Genomic DNA, 20,562 nt, shown 5'->3' on the forward strand with positions numbered 1-20,562 from the left:
TATCCAAGGTGGGGTTGAGGTGGCTCGAGGCTCCTCCCCCAGGAATTTTTTTTTTTACACTAGATAAAATTAGGTTTTTGGCTTTTTGAATAATGTGACGATGATTTAAGGAGATAGACAATTATCGAGACAAGACGGGGAATGTTCTATAACCCTGTTGTTGATAATATTGCACGTAAACTTTTCTTGCGCTTTCGGTGTTGTCGCAGCGCACTTGAGCACTATGTAGAGACTTGTCAGCATTTGGAAGCTGCACAACAAAGGTAGCGCCACATGTAGGGCGATTCGTTGTAATTTCTAATCTCTGGAAGGCGGGAGAGGGTACGTTCTTGAATGAGAGAAGGAGTCAATCTGGCAATATTAACGAATCGTTTTATCTGCGGAACGTTCTAGAATATAATGAGGATATAAATACGAGGATTCAATTTTTCGGTTCATCTGTACAAAGAATCGGTTAATGAGATTTCAGAGGTAAGTGTGACAATTCATACAGTCGATTAGTGAGTTAGTCAGCATCCTCTGGTTGCTTTATAAGATATAGTGATTCGAAAATGAATACATTGACGACAGTAGAACTTCCGGGGCCTCAATGTAGTGCTAGTTCAGGTCGAGGGCCAAAGAGATCAAGGTCTCTCTCTTTCTTTCTCTCTCTCTCTCTCTCTCTCTCTCTCTCTCTCTCGTGAATGTTTCAGCAGTACCGGATATTGGAGTGGTTTATTAAAACAAAAATAAGCTGGATGTATCAACTGAAAATCAAAGTTGTGAGTGATGATTTAGTTTTGCCAGAACTAAATTTCGTATCTACAGTCCGAGAATTTCATGGTATAAAAAATTACTTTTGTTTAAGCCTACTGGGTTCGAAACACATTCAAACACTTAACTACCATAAAGAGTCAGCCGAAAATTTTATGAATGTCGAGAAGAGAAAGCAAGAAGATGTTGCATATGTAGACATTTTAGGCGGAAATTGCAGGCTCTACCAGAACCCAAATCAGGGCTCTACCAACTGAGCCACTTAGCCATACTTGACTTCAACCGATTTCTCGTTAAAATGTCTACATAGTACATGTCCTATGTATATCAAATCGTAAGGTGTTGCCTGTATAGTGAACAAGCACAGAAAATATAGGAGAGAGAAGAAAACTGAGGAGCATTCCCACCGGTTGAGAAGAACTTTTTTCTGTGGCCAACAAGAGCTACTACTTCGAGGTGACAATGACATTGGACTAATAAGGGAGATTTCACACCGTGTCGCCTGAGGATTTCGCAAGTCTTAGGTTTGTGCGGCCTTTTGTGTCGCTACGGTGTGAAACGTTGATGTTGATTGGCCCATTCCAATCGACATGTATCGCGTGTCCTTCGGTCTGAAACCTTTCTAAGTCTTGAAAATCCAAGTCACAAGGATGGAAAATTAGGGCTTTGTTAAGGTTAGGTGGGAAGGCAGGCAGACAACAGCACCCTAAAGGATTATATCCAAACCTGCAGGAAGAACGCATCTTAGTTTAATCTCCAATACGGAATGATAAAACTTCTGGTAAGTTGATTTAAAAAAAAAAATGTGTCCGAGATAAAGAGTGGCGTGCTCAGGGAGAGGGGTTACGCATACTATTCTTGGAGGTCAGTCCTGATTTTGTTATTTGTTTCCTGTATTTGAGAATACTGTTTCAAATTTGTTTATGACCTCACCAACCCTCCCTTGGGCACGTCACTGGAGATAAATGAGTAAGCATTTGATCATACTGGGAGACGAAACATTAGATGTGTTGGGAACGGAAAGGTTTTCACTGTGCGTTAATTGTCTCGTGATCCAGCCGTATTCGAAAAGACTTCCTTTGCTTCGTGTCGATATATGACAAGACAGCGGAAGCTGTGACAGGCATTTTTGAACACTTGTGAGTGCTAAGGCCTGAATTTGAACAATTTGGTGGGTTTCGGTTTTTATAAGAGCTGCAAAGATGGGAGGACAAGACACGTTAGTGGGGTTCAGGCTCGAATCAGAGAGAAATATTCGAGAACTGTCTTCGTCCGGTTCGCAGCCCACAATTTGAATCTCGCGTTTTCGAGGGGATTGTCCATCTCGTGCATGTGTAACAGCTTCGTTAAAACACTCAAAGACACCTAGATGTTTTTATGCCTGATGAGAAGAAATGGACAAACACACATACTGAGATGGTTCCGGCACACAATGTTAATGCATGGAAACAGAGGAGTCGAGTGGTAAAAAATGTTCCGATTTCACGTTCTGATTAAAATGACAGCCTTACAGTGGCGACGATTTAAGGGATAGTTGCTCCCCATTTTTTTGCCTGAACATATTAAAGCTCAGGTTGCCATAGATAAGGGAAATAGGTTTTTTTCCTGTAAGTGCATAATGGCCTCTTAATGTTAAGCCTTGTCTACACAAAGAAAGTAAACTTTCCTTGCACCGCCCTCCACCCCCCCCCCCCCCCGTTTTGGAACCCAATTGCCACCACTGGTCTTAAATATACAATTGTGAGGTTCTTACTATACCCCTTAAAAAATTGTGTTGAGCCCCCCCCCCCCCCCCGAAAGGAATTCCTGGATACGTGCCTGCAGTTTGTTGCAGTCTGCTAGTTGATGTGCCGGGCGGCTAAGTGCAGTGGATAGGTTGAGCGGCAATTACAAATGTGAATTATTACATGTATTCACATTTTATTTATAAAAGCTCGACAAAACCCAAAAAAACCAATTAAATCCACCAGGGCCCAGGTTGGTTGGTTTTCTTCAAACCCTGCTTTTGATATGAAGTCCCAAATTTAATCCCTTGGTAACAGATCCAAAACTGTGGTGTTGACACATCATTATGAAAATATTCGGGAATTTGCAGGGGAAAAAAATAGAGCAGACTTCAATGCAGAAAGGCAGATAACAGAGGCAATGGGACGTGACATACTACTTGCGTCTCCAGCACTGGTGTGTGCAGGAGGGGAAGCTGATGAGGCTACATCAACCCCTCCTCCCTGAAATTTTGAGATAATAAAAATTTTCAAATTAAGGCAGTAAAGAACTTGGGGGTAAAAACAAAATGGTAAATTCGAAATCCCTTAAATAACCCCCAATTATCATATTTGTCTTTGAATAACTTTTAAAATGTAGTTTGAGAATGATAATTATGAAATATTTTATTGTGTATCCCCCTGGAGCAGCGGTTCTCAAACTTTTTTCTCATTGTACCTTTTAGTCGCAACTAAACGTCGAATGTACCCCCACCATAGATTTTCTCCAAATAGTAGTTTTGGAGAATTTTTTGGCTGCCTGATTGGTGGGGCATTTATGATATGTTGGAGGCATGTATTTACAAGAGAACAAAATGGCATTCGGGCTGCAGGTGGAAAGATAGTAAACAAATAAACATAAGAATCGTATGTTTATTATTTCATTGGGTGTTCCTACGTTTACAATCTTTACTAGTTACAAAAATAAAAATGTGAAACACACGTGTGCTAACAAGTATATAAAAAACATTAATTTTCATATATTTTTCCACTGTTACTGAAAAGAAGTAAAGAACAAAAAAAAAGTTTATAAACAAAATGTCGAGCACAATTTTGGAGTTTTTATTGTAAATCCTGAGTGTTTCTAGTAAGAAGGATGACAATCTGCCTTATTTTCCTGTTGATTGTTAGATCAATGAAGTCTCCTCTACACACCTGCAGCAAAATTTTTGCTGTGTGGATATTCTCAACATTTCTCTTCCAAACAGATCGCGTACCTCCTTCAAGTAGTTCATGTACCCCTCGGGGTACGCATACCACACTTTGAGGACCACTGCCCTAGAGCATAGCTATGCAATATCCACATTCACGATTCCAGACCCCTTCTGAAATAAAACAATTTTCTGTTAAGTAATAGGAACTTGTGTACTGTTGCGATATCCCTGGCTTGATTGGCTGTCTAGGAAAAGTTTATGAATTAAAAGACTGGCACCTATTTATTGAATCTTGTAAAAGAAGTGATGGAGAAAATTGCATTCAACATCACATTCACAAACCTGTGAAACTATCTATTTATTTCTTTAAGTGATGTAAAGAAGAACACCCTTTAGGCTTCTTTTGCAAGAGTCAATAAATATGTGCCAGTCTTTTACTTCATAAACTGTTCCTAGGCAGCCAATCAAGGCAGAGATATCGCAACAGCACACAACTTCCTGTTCCTTAACAAAAAATTGTTTCAATTCTTCCTCATGATTTCTGTAACAATAAAAGCTGTTCCAGCAGCTAAAAGATTAATTTCTTTCAGTCTTGACCCCAAAAGTTCACTCTTTAGTAAGATCTAAGTCACGTACCAAATAATTCAATTCTGACAGAGAGAAATTTTGTAGAATACGAGGCTGTACCCAAAAGAAACCGATTTTTTTTTTTAAAAGCCATGTTTTTTTTTCTTACAAAACAACCTTATCACCTTCAAAGTACTCCTTATGACACTTAATACATTTGTCCAATCTGTGATTCCATTCTTGGAAACACTTTTTAAACTGTTGTGATGGCTGACAGCTCCTTCCTCGTTTTTTCTTCACCTCTTCTACGTCGTCAAATCGCTGTCCCTTCATGTCTCTCTTCATTCGGGGAAACAAAAAAATAGTCACTCAGAGTGAGGTCAGGTGAGTAAGGGGCAAGAGAGTCATGCTGTTTTTTTGCCAAAAACTTGCGCTAAGAGCTCTTCTTTCAAAGCACGGCATGTTTCCACTCGACACTTATTGCTGGTCACTCAGATTCAGAGGCACAAATTTCGCAGCGACCCTTCTCATTCCCAAATCTTCCATTAAAATTCGCTGAACCGAGCTCCAAGATAGTCCAGATAACTTCCCCAGCTCTTCAATGGTCCATCGTCTGTCTTCGAGCACAAGTACACAAATTTTATCGAAATTTTCATCCATTCTGGAAGATGACGGATGTCCAGAATGGGGTTTGTCATCAATCGACATCTCACCTTTCTTGAAGCAAGAAAACCACTCGTACACTTGAGTTTTCCCCATAATGCTGTTCTTGTAAGCTGTGTTCAACATCACAACCGTTTCTGCGGCACTTTTTCCCGAGTAGGAAACAAAATTTCACAGACGCACGCTGTTCTTTTACATCGGCCATCACAAAAAACGAGGTGCGAGCGAAACTGCTTTTAAAAAGTCACCGTGACCAGAGACAACCTTCCCCGGCGAAGCCACTGGGTGCACTGAACTCACGAGTTGCTCGACGCTTGCCTGGTGGGGAAAAATTCATACTACGGAAGCTCCACCCAGCTCAGCGTTATTCCGGTTTCTTTTGGGTACACCCTCGTAACTATCTTCTGAATCTGGGAAAAACTTTCTTCTACTTCAGTACTTGAGGTGGATGACGTTTCACTCTCTGGTAATGTTGCTGGTGGTGTTGGAATTGGAACATCTGGTCCATGTGGGACAGGTCGTGTTGCTAATGGTAGATTTGGGTATTCAATGTTCATCTTATTATTCATATTGAACCCAGACACATGACAAACAAAAAAACTAACAGTATTTATAACTGTTTTGTTGCTCATGCCAAACTATTGGAATAATAAAAGGCATGGATGAACGATCACTAAGTACCACTGCCTGAGATTTTCTGCATACGTTTTACACATGACATGTGGAGGCCATATTTGTCCTGATCTCCTAATTGATTGAGTTGGTGTTTTAAGTCCACTTTATGCACAGAAAGGCTAATCGGGACTGGACCTACACTTTAAAGTGGAGTCCGAACCACTATGTGCCTCCACCAGGAATCCAACCCGGGGACTCCTTGATTACAAGGCGATGACGCTACCACTGCACCATTGCGGAGGCCTGATTTCCTATTTTTTTTATTTTTGTTTATTTTATTTATTTGAGAAATCCTGAATACAGAGAGAATCCATTTTATATCAGGATATCAACAGTGAGAAAATAGAAATTAACAAATGAGAAGCACGCACACATATGTAACAAGAATAATACAATAAAAATAATAAAAATTAAACAATCATAATAAAACAATAACAAGGGTATAACAAATATTAATTTCTCTTCAGCTGCTTGATGCACGCATTTCTGAAAGCCTGCTTAGATAGATGGAAACCTGGAGGATCATTTAGTGCATTGTACCTTGTTTGTAGCCTATAGAGAAATGACCTTTGTTCTAGGGATAGCCTTGAGGCTTTTGTATAAAAGAAGTTGTTGCATTTGCTGTTGGTACGTGGGATCCGGATGTGAAGATGTGGCAAGAGTTCGTTAGTGAAAAGTTGTCCATTCATGATTTTGAAAAGAAATGTTAGATCTGAAACTTGACGGCGAAGGGATGGATCGTGAATTTGAAGAGTGGATAGAATTTCATGTTTGGAAAAGTTTGCAAGGGCTGGGCACCTATGTTTGACTATTCTGATAAAGAAATTTACCACTTTGTTTGTTCTCTTTATGTTGCTATCACAGGACATTGACCAAATACAGGAACCATATTCAAGAATAGGTACGACGCACGATGTAAAGTAGGTTTTGAGGGAAGAAACATGTGTGGTGGTACCGCAGTAGCGGTATTATTTGTAAAGTTGCTGTGAAAATACGAGTTAAAATGTGATGTACGCTCCTTCTTTGTAGCAGACTTACCATTCCAGGAGACTTGAATGGGAATACGGTCGTGTTGTCGGCGTGAGTTAATTAGCGTCCAGAACATTTTGGGTTTTTTAGCAGCACTTTCCGTCACAGTTTGAATGTAATTATTATAGTCTCTTTGCATTAAGTTTTTGCTATGTTTTCTTAATTGAGTAAAAGTGTTCCGTGTATGAACGTTTGGGACTTGTTTCCACAGGATCCACGCATTCTTTTTGTTCTTCAGCATAAGTTTCGTCTCTTCACTATACCACGATGGGAATCGAGATGTTTTTGTTTTCCTTAGGGGCATGTGATCTTTAATTATGGCTTGCACACAGTCCACAAAGAAATCCACTGCTTCTTCCGCTGGGAGGGGGTCCACCATTGTCCACGGCACAAGGCTGGTGACAAGAGAAAGCTGCTCCCAGTTGACTCTTTTCCAGTTGTAGACAGCTCTGGAGGAGGGGGAGGGCCTGGGGGGTTTTCCAGGGACTCGGATTTCGGCATGGATGGGGGTGTGGTCCGAGGCAATGAATTGCTCACCAGGCTTGGCCTTGACCTTTGTGTACGAAGACAGCAACAGGTCGAGAGTTTCTGTGCGTCTTGTGGGGAAGTCTACAAACTGATGAAGTCCAATCGCTTTGATATAATGATCAAGAAACCACCTGTCATCATTGTCTGTGCAGAGGCCAGAGTTCGACGATGACCATTTTATGTGAAGGTTGGAATCGCCCATAAGAATGATGTCAGTTTCCTTCATAGCATTCAGCACAGAATCTAATAATGCTGACAAGGTTGCAGTGCCAGATTTTGGGGGTCTATAAAAACAGTCGATTAAAGTTTTTGTGAGCCTATATTTACCTGAGTCCATATTAATTCACATGACATTTCCAGATCCAGACGTCTGATGCAGGGCCACTTGTTGTTTAGCAGTAACATTACTCCGCCTCCACGTGAACCTCTATCGTTGCGGAATACCTGAAAGTCCTTCAGGGGTATTTCACTATCGCTGATCGTTTCATTAAACCACACTTCACTGAAACCAATCACGTCGTATTCGTGAAATTCACTACAGAACATTTCCAGAGTCGATAACTTTGTGGTTAGACTTTGCACATTTTGGTAGTATATACGGAAACCACATTGTTCACGGGAAACCACCTGGGGACCGGGGTTCACAAGAATGTTGCCTGCCAGCAGGAGGGAGAATGCCGCAACCAAGAGGCAGTGCTGGGTCGAGCCACGTGGCTGGCGGGAACGGGAAGCGTTGTTCTTGTGGTTTCCAGAAGCTGTCCACACGAGACTTCGATCCGAGCTCATGGCCGAGAAAGAAAATCGCCTGTAACTAAGCGACCAGTTCTCCACACACTTGCAGTTGTCCAGCATTTCTTCTCTTCAATACTTCGAGTCCACATCACAAGTAAGACAAGCACAACAGCACCCAAGCAACCGGAAAACAGTTGAAATTTCGGAGCACGAAATGCGTGTGCATCAGGCTTCGGCACCATATTGCACTATTAAAATATGCTAAATACAACTCATGTGAGCAAATGACATGGTTATGGAGCGAACCAAACCTCATTGTGACAATAACAGAACCACTAACTATTTCGTTCATAATAAAAGAAGAACATGCTAGATTTCCCTTTTGTAGAGTGGTTCGCACATTGACGTTTGGAGTGAAGCTTGTCAGTTCGATGCCATACAGAGGATTGAGGAGCACATACCTGAATTGTTGGTGTCATTTAATCAATACACAAACAAATACATCATAAGATATCACATTTTGCAATGTTCGCAAATTTAAATATTCTACTAATGTTGCAAGAAGTGCTTCTAATACTATTACTACTACATCATCACAATTAATAAAATGTGAAATTGTACAAAATCTGTACATGATATGCCGAAACTAATTATTGTATCTCGCATCAGGGCACTTACGTATAACATTAAATATTTTGTACCGCAAAATCTTCACAGGCCTGTATTATTAGGAGCTGTAGCCTACATGCTTCACAACACATTTTCGTTAATGCTTTTCATACATCTGTGAGCAGCAGCAGCTCAGTCTGACTACCATGCGAGAGACCTGGGTTCGATCCCCGGCTGGGAAGAACCAGGATTTTTTCCACCTGTTCAAGTGGCTCTGGTGCACACCCAGCATCTTATAAAGTGGGTACCTGGAGGAAACTCTGGGGGGTAAAGGCAGCCAGGGGCATGGTGCTGATCACATCACCACCTATACACCTTCATGGCGTGGTGCAAAGCACAGGGAGCACTTATTTACACACTTTTCATACATTTAAGCTATGTCGTGATACTTCTTTTTTTTTTCATTTGTTAGCAGACACCACAAAGTACTTCATAATTCTATGATGATTTCGTTATGAATATTTTAATCCAATCGCATGTCTAGAACCTTACACTCTATGCTGGAATGCTCCTTCTTAATCATTGGTCATCTGAAAAAATACAACAGCCTGCTTCTAGTTTGTTCACGCAATACATTCCAGAAGTTGTTAAAAACTATCTTAAAAAAAAAATCATAAAATTATAACACTACAAGGCTATGCAATTTTACTTTAAAAAATGAGAGCTACATCAACCATTCTGATATTAAATGGCCTGTATTTATACACACACATACACAAGTGTGCACACAATTTTGTGTGTGTAACAAAAGGGAAAAGACATGATTGGGTGTTGAAACGTAACATCTGTATGTAAAAAAAAAAAAAAAATCTTCCACTCACCTGTATAGTTGAGATCTGCAATTATGACATTAGACTTGTCTTCATCAATTGTGATTTCTATGTTGGTGTCATCCTTACTAACTTTTGAATTTGCAGGATTATCTCCAGGCTCTACAAAAGGTGGATCTCCCCAACCTGTAAAAACACATATTTTCTAAATACAAAAATCTTACTTGATTAAGAAGTTAGAGCAGAAACAAAAACAATGCAAACAGTCATATTTAGAAATTTATATAGCAAGAATGGATTCAAATACTCCTGGATTTTTGTTGTGGAAGAGCTCAAAGTGAAGGGGGATGCGAGGAGATGATATGCCCTGAGAAAGCAAAATTCAAATTCCTGTAATGCAATTAACTTATGGGTGCTATTCACCGGATGTTTACATTTCTGTGCCTCCTTGGCGCTGGCGGGGACTGCACTTCCAGTTTTGAAAAGAATAACATTGAATTCAATGGTGTAAAGGCAGTGTCTTCGGATTGTGTAGATTTTGGTTTCAACATGAGATAGGGAACAAACAATTGTTCTCAGGTATCTACGCATCGTTTTCAGACAGACCCGATATTGAAAGATCAGTGGATTTAGGCAGTAAAGGGAAAAGATTGGACACAAAAACGAGGAAGCAGGCTCTGCAGTCGGCACTTCATCAAATCAAATGAAAATATTTCACGTGTTTCGAAAATTGTAATTGTCTAACGGACATGTGTTGACTACATTTAAAAGTTGGAACTATTTATAATCATATTATAACGCATTTGCCTTTTGGGTGGTGATAAGCGCTCTCTCCATGGGCTTCAGTAGGTCAGTCGACCCCTCCTCTCCCCCCTCTGGAAATTGGCATCCTTCATTTCAAGTTGCAAAAATGCAGGAAGTTCGTTATTTTTATTGTTAATAACAGAAATAAAGTTAACATGGTTAGTATTCGAACAGAGTAATCAATGTAAAATATGCATTAGATCGAAAAATGAGTGAAAAATACAGGAGCCAAAATAATTTTTCATATTCTACCATTTCATTCAAAGAATAAATGGTTCCACAGTTTTCAGAATTCGAGAAATTATAATTTTAGACGAGGTCACACAATATAAACTTTGTGAGTATTTTTTCTAACTTCTAAAGTCCTTTCTTGAACAACACTTGCAAAAGTTAATAACAAAATACAATAACAGTGCATTTCAGTAAAGTAACTATGAAATGTAAAAGTATTAATGGAAAATAGATGTACTGGATATTCACGTGGCTTGTGGATCGAATAGCATGATAATAATAAACAACAATAATAATTAAATTCGAATAAAATATATTCAATTAGGTAGTAATTTTTATTATTTCCTTTACTGTTGTTATCGAAGTATTTCAATGTTTATAATTAACGTAAGCTTCATTTCAACCTGGAGAAGTCTCTTCAAAAACGAAGCAGATGGTAGATCAACATTGCCTTGGAAAATATTAGTATTGTCCCTTATGGGGGTTATTCCTGAGTAAACAAAAAATGATCGATAAGACAGTTTGATTATTGATGGCGGGGAAAGAACTTCCGGCTTGGCGAATTTTCCAATATAAACAAATGGAATACATATCGTCACCAAGCTTATTTTCTTATAAAAGATCGGAAACAAAATGGATCACTTGAAATTTTTGAGTGATATAGATATAAAGGTACCTAGAAAAGATTGACAATTCCCTGGATCCTTTGGATGCAGATATAAGGGACAATATTAATATTTTCCAAGGCAATGTTGATCTTCTACCAACAGTTTCGTTTTTTAAAAGACTTCTCCAGGTTAAAATGAAGCTTACATTAATTATAAACATTGAAACACTTCGATCACAACAGTAAAAGAAATAATAATAATTACTATGGTTAAAATTATTATTATACATAAATAATATATACCTAATTAAATCAATTTTATTTGAATTCTATTATTATTGTTGTTGTTGTTTATTATTATCATGCTATTTGATCCACAAGCTTGGGCCTCTCCGATGGCGCAGTGGTAGCGTCGTCGCCTTGTAATCAAGGGGTCCCGGGTTCGATACCTGGTGGAGGCACTAAGTGGTTCGGATCCCACTTTAAACTGTAGGCCCAGTCCCGATTAGCCTTACTGTGCATAAAGTGGACTTAAAACACTCAATCAATCAATCCACAAGCCGAGTGAATATCCAGCACAAGTATTTTCCATTAATTATTTTACATTTCATAGTTACTATACTGAAATGCACAGTTATTGTATTTTGTTATTAACTTTTGCAAGTGTCGTTCAAGAAAGAACTTAGAGAAAATACTCACAAAGTTTATATTGTATGACGTCATCTAAAATTATAATTTTTCGAAGTCTGAAAACTATGGAACTATTTATTCTTTGTTTAAATGGTAGAATATGAAAATATAGCTTGGTTCCTGTATTTTTCACTCATTTTTTCGATCTAAAACATATTTTACATTGATTACTCTGTTCGAATACTAACCAAGTTAACTTTATTTCTGTTATTAACAATAAAAATAACAAACTTCCTGCTTTCTTGTAACTTGAAATGAAGGATGCCAGTTTCCGGAGGGGGGGGGGTAAACTCGCAAAAAGAGCTCAGGGAGAGGATCTTAACAGCTGGTAAACACATCACGAGTTACGAGACCAAATGTCCGTAAAAACCTGCGTGCCTGCATTCGTAACGGAGGTGCCCACTTTGAGCAAGACTTGTAATGTTCTTTAATTGTATTGTTCATTGATTCCATTCACATGAAGATGAATGAAGTATTATTTCTTGTACACAAATGTGTATGTTAGCAACATTTGTACCTTGTTGGATAGCAGATGTCACAAGGAAGTAATTTAAGTAATTTGTACGCTTCGTGTCATACCATTTTTGTTATTAATACGTTACCAAGTAAACTAAGAGTGCATTTTTTTATCATCGCTTGTAAGTTTAGACCCACCCGTTACTTACATGTGATTGTTATTTGGAAAAAAATAAATCAACGGACCAACTGAAATAAGTTCCATACAATGAGCAGTTTTTTCTCAATTCATCTTTTTATTTGGAAAATTGTCATTTTTTTAAAAAAAACAATTGAAATTCGATTATCTCGAAAACTACTAATTTTCGGACGGGGTATCATATGGTCAAATTTATTGCAAATTGTCTCTACTTTAACCCCTTTCAGGGAATACATCTAATTACCAGTCACCCTGTATATATTGCAATTTTTTGTATTTAGCCTACTTTTACGTCGCTTTTCCGTCACTTTGTTTAACCGCAACGATGAGAACGCATGGTTAATTTAGTATGTACCTTCTCTAACATTGGCTAATCGCTACAATGAAGATGAATGACTACAAGCAGTATTCGAATTCGGGGTGCAGGAGAACCCCCCACACACACACACACACTACCACCATCACCTACAAGCACAATCTAAGTATCACCCTACCTGCCACGATACTAGACGAACTTTTTCTTCTGTCCCATCTCATTTCGAAAACATTCACTTGTCCCATCTCCTTTTATGAGATGTCTCGTCTCGTGAGCAACACTAACATTAACAATAGAAGCATCCCCCTAGCTGTCCCCAAAGTCTCGAGCAAACATCCTACCATGTAACAATTTCCAGTTCAATGAAATGTCACTCACAAGGAAACAGTCATGCCAACATGTGACTTCCTCAGATAAATCATGAATTTTGTGGATAATAATTACAACGCCAGTTAATTCCTGGAAATTCTGAATCTGCGGTTTGGTTTGCATATATAAGCAGGATAATACGAGAATTGCCCTCCCAAACCGAGACGGATGTTTATAAATCGAGACGAAACTGTCAACGAGACATTTACAAATAAACACGAGACAGACATTTACAACTGTCAACGAGAACGAGACCAAGGCTGCCATGTCTCGTCTCGATAGGATTTTAGTGGTGAAGTTGTGAATGAACCAATTAATGCGTTCGGGGTAACGAGATGAGGCGGCTTTTTTCGCAGTACAAAATTCGTAATAATTATATCCTACCATTTCAGTATGGGATATTGTTATACACATGGGCGTATATATAGTTTACGTGGGGGGGAATGGATCAACTTTAGGTATGATTAGGGTTGCTTTATTTCGTAAGTGAAAATCCAGGACACTGCTGGCCGGAAGCTTGTTGGGGAGCAGGGGCTGCTGGGCCCGACAAAGCTGTGTGTATGTAGTCACGAAGTCACGCTAGTATTGATACTTTTCTGTTCATCTTGTGTCACTGCGTTTTTAAAAACCAGATATCTTTAAGATGACTCGAGGGGGGTGGGGGAATAACTGATTTGACAGTCTCAATGCAGTTTCTTATCGCAGAAATTCCGAAAGTATCAGGAAATTGCAGACATTTGGTCTGCAGTCCCATCTGGTGTGTGGAATTACGTATTTCCTTCCCATCCGTATCCTGTCCTACGTCTCTAATTTAAGAGAATAAAATAAGTTCGATTTTTTTTTATGAACAAGCGGATAGAACAGGTAACTCTGGTAATTTTACTGAACCAAAGGGGGGTGGACCCGTTGAGCCCTCCTTAAATACGCCCTTGGTTATACACATTATTTCCTTGTAATAATTATACATAAACTAAGTATGTACTGTGCAACTGATGTAATCTTCTCAGTGTATTTTCTCTTAATTGCCCAAAAATATTTGGTCATAATTTGCGCAACAGAAATGAAAAACAAATTGAAATCGCTTTATAGAAAATAAAGTAAAATAGGCTTTATAAATAAAGTGAAGAATGTGAAAATGCTTATTTTGCACTACATAGGTTACGGTAAATTTTGATAAATATAAGTTTAAAATATATATATTTTTGAAAGTTTGCAAGCAATATTTTTCGCATGACCTGAGAACGCGCACGCAGCAGAACCCTTTCATTTATCTTGCACGTGAGCAGCAGGGATATTTCATGGAAGAATGATCATTACAAAGCATAGCTTTCCTTTCCACTATCGCTCTTCTTCCATTATTTAAATCTGTACAGATTTGTAAAACTGCTGCACATGTTCGCTCACCGTGGGCTACCCGCAGTACGCTCGAAGCAGACGACAAACGAGCTCTCTCTAAGTCGTGACGTATTAACATGGCTGGGCGTGTTTTCAGAGCAACGCTAGCCTCGCAACTTTGGAAGTCTCGTTTCTGCCTTAAACTGGACGCAGAGAAACGCGAGAACTTGCAGGGGTCATTTTATCAAGGATGTAGTTTTTAAAAATTGTAAAAAAAATTAGTGGAAATGTCCATTGTTCTCAGGTATCTATGCATTGTTTTCAGACAGACCCGATATTGAAAGATCAGTGGATTTAGGCAGTAAAGCGAAAAGATTGGACACAAACACGAGGGAGTAGGCTCTGCAGTCGGCACTTCATCAAATCAAATGAAAATATTTTACGTGTTTCGAAAATTATAATTGTCTAACGCACATGTGTTGATTATATTTAAAAGTTGGGAACTATTTATAATAATATAACGCTCTCTCCATGGACGTCGGTAGGTCAGTCGACCCCTCCCCCCCCCTCTGGAAAGTGGAATCCTTAATTTCAAATTGCAAAAATGCAGGAAGTTTCTTATTCTTATTGTTAATAACAGAAATAAAGCCAACTTTGTTAGTATTCGAACAGAGTAATCAACGTAAAATATGCATTAGATCGAAAAAATGAGTGAAATATACAGGAACCAGGATATTTTTTCATATTCTACCATTTAATTCAAAGAATAAGTGGTTTCACAGTTTTCAGAATTCGAAATATTATAATTTTAGATGAGGTCACACAATATAAAGTTTGTGAGTATTTTTTCTAACTTCTAAAGTCCTTTCTTGAACGACACTTGCAAAAGTTAATAACAAAATACAACAACTGTGTATTTCAGTATAGTAACTATGAATGTAAATTTATATATAAATATGTATATATATTTTAAATATTAATGAAAAATATTTGTGCTGGATATTCACTCGGTTTGTGGATCGAATAGCATGATAATAATAAACATCAACAATAATAATTAAATTCGAATAAAATGTATTTAATTAGGTATTATTAGAGTAAAACAATAATTTTAATCGTAGTAATTATTATTATTTCTTTTACTGTTGTGATCGAAGTATTTCAATGTTTATAATTAATGTAAGCTTCATTTCAACCTGGAGAAGTATTTCCAAAAACGAAACTGATGGTAGAAGATCAACATTGACTTGGAAAATATTAGTATTGTCCAGTGGCGTAGCATGGGCATTTCGGGTGGGAACGCCATGTCCGAAGAAAGAACAAAGAACAACCGTGCTCACGCCGGAATTCGAATCAGGGGCCTCTGTCATCTTGGCGCGCTGTGCAAAACACTCTGACACGGAGGTGGGTGGATGATTCAACTATCGTACACTCAACTGACGTAACAGTGCCGATTAGTAATTCAGACCACTGTTTATAACATCTTGAGAATGCTGATGAACATTTTAAAATAATTTTGTCCAGAGACCATTCGATGTAAAGAGTTTTCAAATGAATGCTAAACGTTTCCATTCACACAATATTAAGCAGTTAGATAACAACTAAAAAATAATAATAATTAAAAAATAATGGTTTTGCGGGTTAAGTGGTCACAGGCTGAACTTCTGCCACGAGGACTTCACCAACTTTTGACAAAAACTATGTTGATTTTTTAGTTTCTAATGCACATCGCTGTTCGTGCGATAAATTATACAATGCAGTGGCCATTAAGAAGTGGTATATTTGAGTTTGGTAAAGTTACGTCAGTCAATTTTGCGTTTTGTAGCATCACATAGCAGGAGTGGCATGAGCGCGAAAAAACCGGGTAGGTAGGAATTCTACCGCTGTCGTCTGCTTCAGAAGGCAGGAAGGGTCACATGAACCAATCACGTAGCGTAGCTCTCTGCTCCGTACGCTGGCGTACGAGAGAGCATTTACGCGCGTGCTGTAGAGATCCAAGCTTTCCCTCCAGAAAGGCAGCAAGGAATATAGAGTCCTTTACGCCGAACCTGCTCGGCGTCCGGCCAGGAAAGGCATTGAAAAAAAATGCTAGAACGAGTGTTGTTAGTGGAGCGTTGCAAGCGGATCGCGAAAAATAGCTATTATAATGCCATGAAGGTCAAACATATATGAAATTAGTCAAGTTTTACTTTATATTTACAGCATTTACGCATTTTTGAAATTTTAAATCGGGGAACGCCGGGCGTACGGGCGTACTATAACGCTACGCCACTGGTATTGTCCCTTATATCTGCATCCAAACGATCCTGGAAATTGCCAATCTTTTCTAGGTTCCTTTATTTCTCTACAGCACTCAAAAATTTCAAGTGATTCATTTTATTTCCGACCTTTTATAACAAAAAAAGGTCGGTGACGATCTGTATTCCACTTGTTTACATTGGAAAATTCGCCAAACAGGAAGTTCTTTCCCCCCGCCATCAATCATCGAATTGTCTGGTCGATCATTTTTGTTAATTCAGGAATAACCCCAATAAACTACCAACTTATTTGTATATGTTTTTCCATTTATTCGTTGCTATGTTTTAAAATTAAATGTAATTAGAAGAGACCTATAATAAATAAATAATTTTTTTAAAAAATGCTAGCTGGGAGGATACCATACCCGCATCCCCCACCCCCTCACTACGAGCACTGGGGATACCACCCCCGATAAATCCGCCAACGCAAATGGTGTGTAAATACCTGTTCAAAAGCTTCTCGGAATAGGTTATTCTTTCAATCCAAATCATAAGGAAGTGCCTCTCCTGTCCGTTGCATGAAGTGGCGCAAATTTTCGGTTCTTTCAAAGTATCTCCTATCGGGAAAAATGGCTCTATGCTCCTCTCGTAACTGGCACTCATCCTAGTAGGTCTCAATCCGTGAAAACAGTAGCCAGAAATCACACTCATAAGGTCACATCTGAAATCACTTCGCTGATTATCAGGGACGGCGACAAGGGTGGGCACGGGTGGGCAAGCGCCCACCCGATTGCCCACCCAATCAAATTCAATAAGTACATATACTCGGGGATATATGAATGATTAAATATTTAAGTGTAACCTGGTGTTCATAACATGTATATTTTACTTGTGAATATTATTTATGCTGGAAATGTTCACATATTATCAACCCATAAAAAGCCACTTTTGTCATTGGTGAAGCAAAAACTGTGATCAAATGAATACTTCCATTTTTAAAAGCAGCTAGTAGGCTTAGGAGGCTCAAAATTATGCAGGGTATGATCAAGATTAAATCAGAATTGAGGGTGAACTTGAGGGCTGCAGCTCCGGGCCTCCACTACGTATATATATATTCCAGCCTGGCTATGGTTAAAATAATCTCCAAATAAACAAATCTAAATATCATCTTAGCGTTACTTCCACCAGCAACACAATAAATTATTTCGACTTTTAAATTAATATTAGAATAATATAATCAAGAAGACTTAGTTAGATGAGCAGGCCATGTGACACGAATGGCAGAGGAAAGAATAGTTTACAGGATTCTTGTTGGGAAACCTGATGGTAAGGGACCAGTAGGAAGGCTAAGACGAGGATGGAGGGATAACGTTGAGATGGATCTAAAATAAATCGGTAAGGATAGGGACAGATGGAAGGCTTGTGTTGCTGCAGCCATAAACCTTCGGGTTTAAGTATGCTATAGAGCAGGCATGTCCAACGCGTCGATCGCGATTGACCGGTCGATCGCGGGGCGTTTGTTGGTCGATCGCAGTTATCTATTGTAATTATACGAATATACGTTACTTGAATTCAACTTCTATAATGTACAAGGGTTGATCAAATGAAAAGGTACAAAACGACACTGTCGGTGTAAATGAATACTTTATTCAAAGTATCCTCCATAGGCCTGAGCACATTGATCCCATTGATGAACGAGCCGAATGATTCCTTTTTCCCAGAATTCCTTTGGCCGTGACGCGACCCAGTCCTTCACAGCGTCCTTGAGTTCATCGTCCGAGGTGAAGCGCTTTCCTTTGAGATGCTTTTTCAGGGCACCAAACACATGGAAGTCACAGGGGGATAAGTCCGGACTGTAGGGCGGTGACACGTCGATCACTTTGCACTAGGTCGTCCACCTTGTCGAAGAGATCGGCCGTGATGACAGTGTTCGTCTGGGTCATCAAGCAAACTCTCACGGCCTGCACGAAAACGGGCACTCCATTTCCTCACTGATTTGCAGACACACAGGCTGTGTCCGAAAGCTGCAAGACCATACTTGAAGCGAGCATACTCGCAGTGCGGTCTTGAAGCCTGGAAGCGGAAAGCTTTCGAACTGCACTTCGACTGCAGCGCCAACACAAGTGAGGAATGCAACAAAAGTTGCTTCGAAACTAAATAAAATTATATCAAACATCGACTGTATGTGCCACTCTTGTTTTCCGTGAACAACACACACATGACTCGGCGTGCAGTTTATATAACACAGCACGTTATTAATTATAGAAATATGAAAGAAATTTGCTCTTTCAAATTAATTTTCACACATTCCGCAACATGGTTTACGATCGCGGGAAAATAAATTGTTTTCTCACTTTTAAACACCTTCTCACTATAGAAGAAAGAAACCACGCATATATGAATAAAACCAATAAATAAAATTACATAGTATTTTAAAAACTTGTTTACTTACATTTCCACACAATGGAAGAACTACAACTACCAGCTGATTGACTTCAGACGTCCATTTTTTTAACAAATGAAAAGCAAGCACAGATCGCAAGTGTGCACCGCTCGTGTGCTGCGTCCTCTGGTCTTGTACACTCGTTTGCTTGGCGCTTTCGAACTGCACTAGGTGACGTCACTTCCGTCAAGACTGTACTTCAAGTATGTACTTTGTACCTTTTGGACACAGCCATAGTCTTCCCCGTAAACGTTCACCATCCGGCGATGAATATCGGCCGGTTTAACACCTTCCGCTGTCAGAAAACGGATAACGCCTCGCTGCTCCTCAACAGTCGAATTTGCCAATGTTAACGCCATCCTGTCCGAACACGCACTGCCGCGTTGGACGGCGCTCTGTATCGGAGCCTCTGCTCTCTCCTGCGCATGCGCGTTCCCCTGCATGTTCCGATGCCGCGTGGCGACTCCAATCGCACCCCTACATATCACGCTACGTTCTCCCATCGCGGCATCGGTATTATATAAACGATTCCGCTGTTACGACGTTTCGTACCTTTTCATTTGATCAACCCTTGTATAATGGCTGAGTAGGTACAAATTTTTGCAAAGATTAACGATTAATAGTAGCTCACTGCCTGTTGTGACAATAAAAAGTAGATCACTGCTTGATTGAGGTTGGACATGCCTGCTATAGAGGGTTAAACTTTACTGCCGTGTATCCACCGGAAGTTGTGGTTTGTTTGTGGTAAGTCAGCGAGCGTATGTTTATTTTAGTAAGTTGATGGTAGGTGGCTCTGGTGATGTTCAATTAGCTAGTGCTTGGTGTGTAGTCACAGATTGTGTAGTAGTTTGTTATCAGTTGCCGGTTGAGCGTATTTTACTGGTGGGTCATGTTGGTGGTGTCGGGAAAAATGCGCCCGGGAAAAGTGCGCTCTCGCAATAAAAGTGGGGAAAATGCGCCCTCCCAAGAGTAACCACAATGAAAAGGGGTAAAAATGCGCCCAGCATACACGACCTTCACCAATATGATAATATGTTGATCAAAACAACCTTTACGCAGCTTCACCTCACACTTAACACAGGTTTGGGACTGTCAGGAAAGAGATATTTTTTTTTTAAACTACAGTAAAAATATTCTCTTTTCTGGCGTGTTTAGAAGCTGGAGATGATGTCCTTCGTCATATTTTTTTTATTTTACTTTTCTAATTTTTATTTTATTTGATTAAAGTTTCTATTTACATTTCTTGTGACCTCCGTTGACAATCTTTTACTCCATTTCTTGGATGTACGCCAGACTTCTCAGGCACTTGGTAAGGTCCTTGGGTGTGCTTGTTTTGTAAGTATGTAAAATTTTGCTAATCTGTTCATCCAGTTTTATGTACGTTCGTTTCCTCTTCGTTCCTTCCAAACCAATGCTAGCCCTGTCATATTTGTATCCGCTGTATTCCACTTCCTGCTTCGGCGTCTTCAGAAGGGGGTAGAAGTTGGGATGAAGTCGAACTTTCTCCTGCAGCTTATTGTTCCACCCTTCGACAGCATTGTTCGTGCGGTGCTTTGCATCTCCACAGTGCCA

The 20,562-nt window shown here is 39.4% G+C and overlaps 1 protein-coding gene across 1 annotated transcript in view; it reads right to left on the reverse strand.

Moving 5' to 3' along the window:
- The window catches only part of LOC146003808 (uncharacterized), a 57,242-nt gene that overhangs the window by 2,498 nt on the left and 34,182 nt on the right, over positions 1-20,562 (reverse strand). Inside the window, exon 3 of the mRNA XM_083142227.1 lies at positions 9,355-9,489. Coding sequence (XP_082998353.1) covers positions 9,355-9,489 — 135 coding nt within the window. The remainder of the gene's footprint in view (positions 1-9,354; positions 9,490-20,562) is intronic.

Source organism: Lepisma saccharinum, chromosome 20 (assembly GCF_977018435.1).
Source record: "Lepisma saccharinum chromosome 20, izLepSacc3.1, whole genome shotgun sequence".
In the NCBI taxonomy this organism is placed as follows: domain Eukaryota; kingdom Metazoa; phylum Arthropoda; class Insecta; order Zygentoma; family Lepismatidae; genus Lepisma; species Lepisma saccharinum.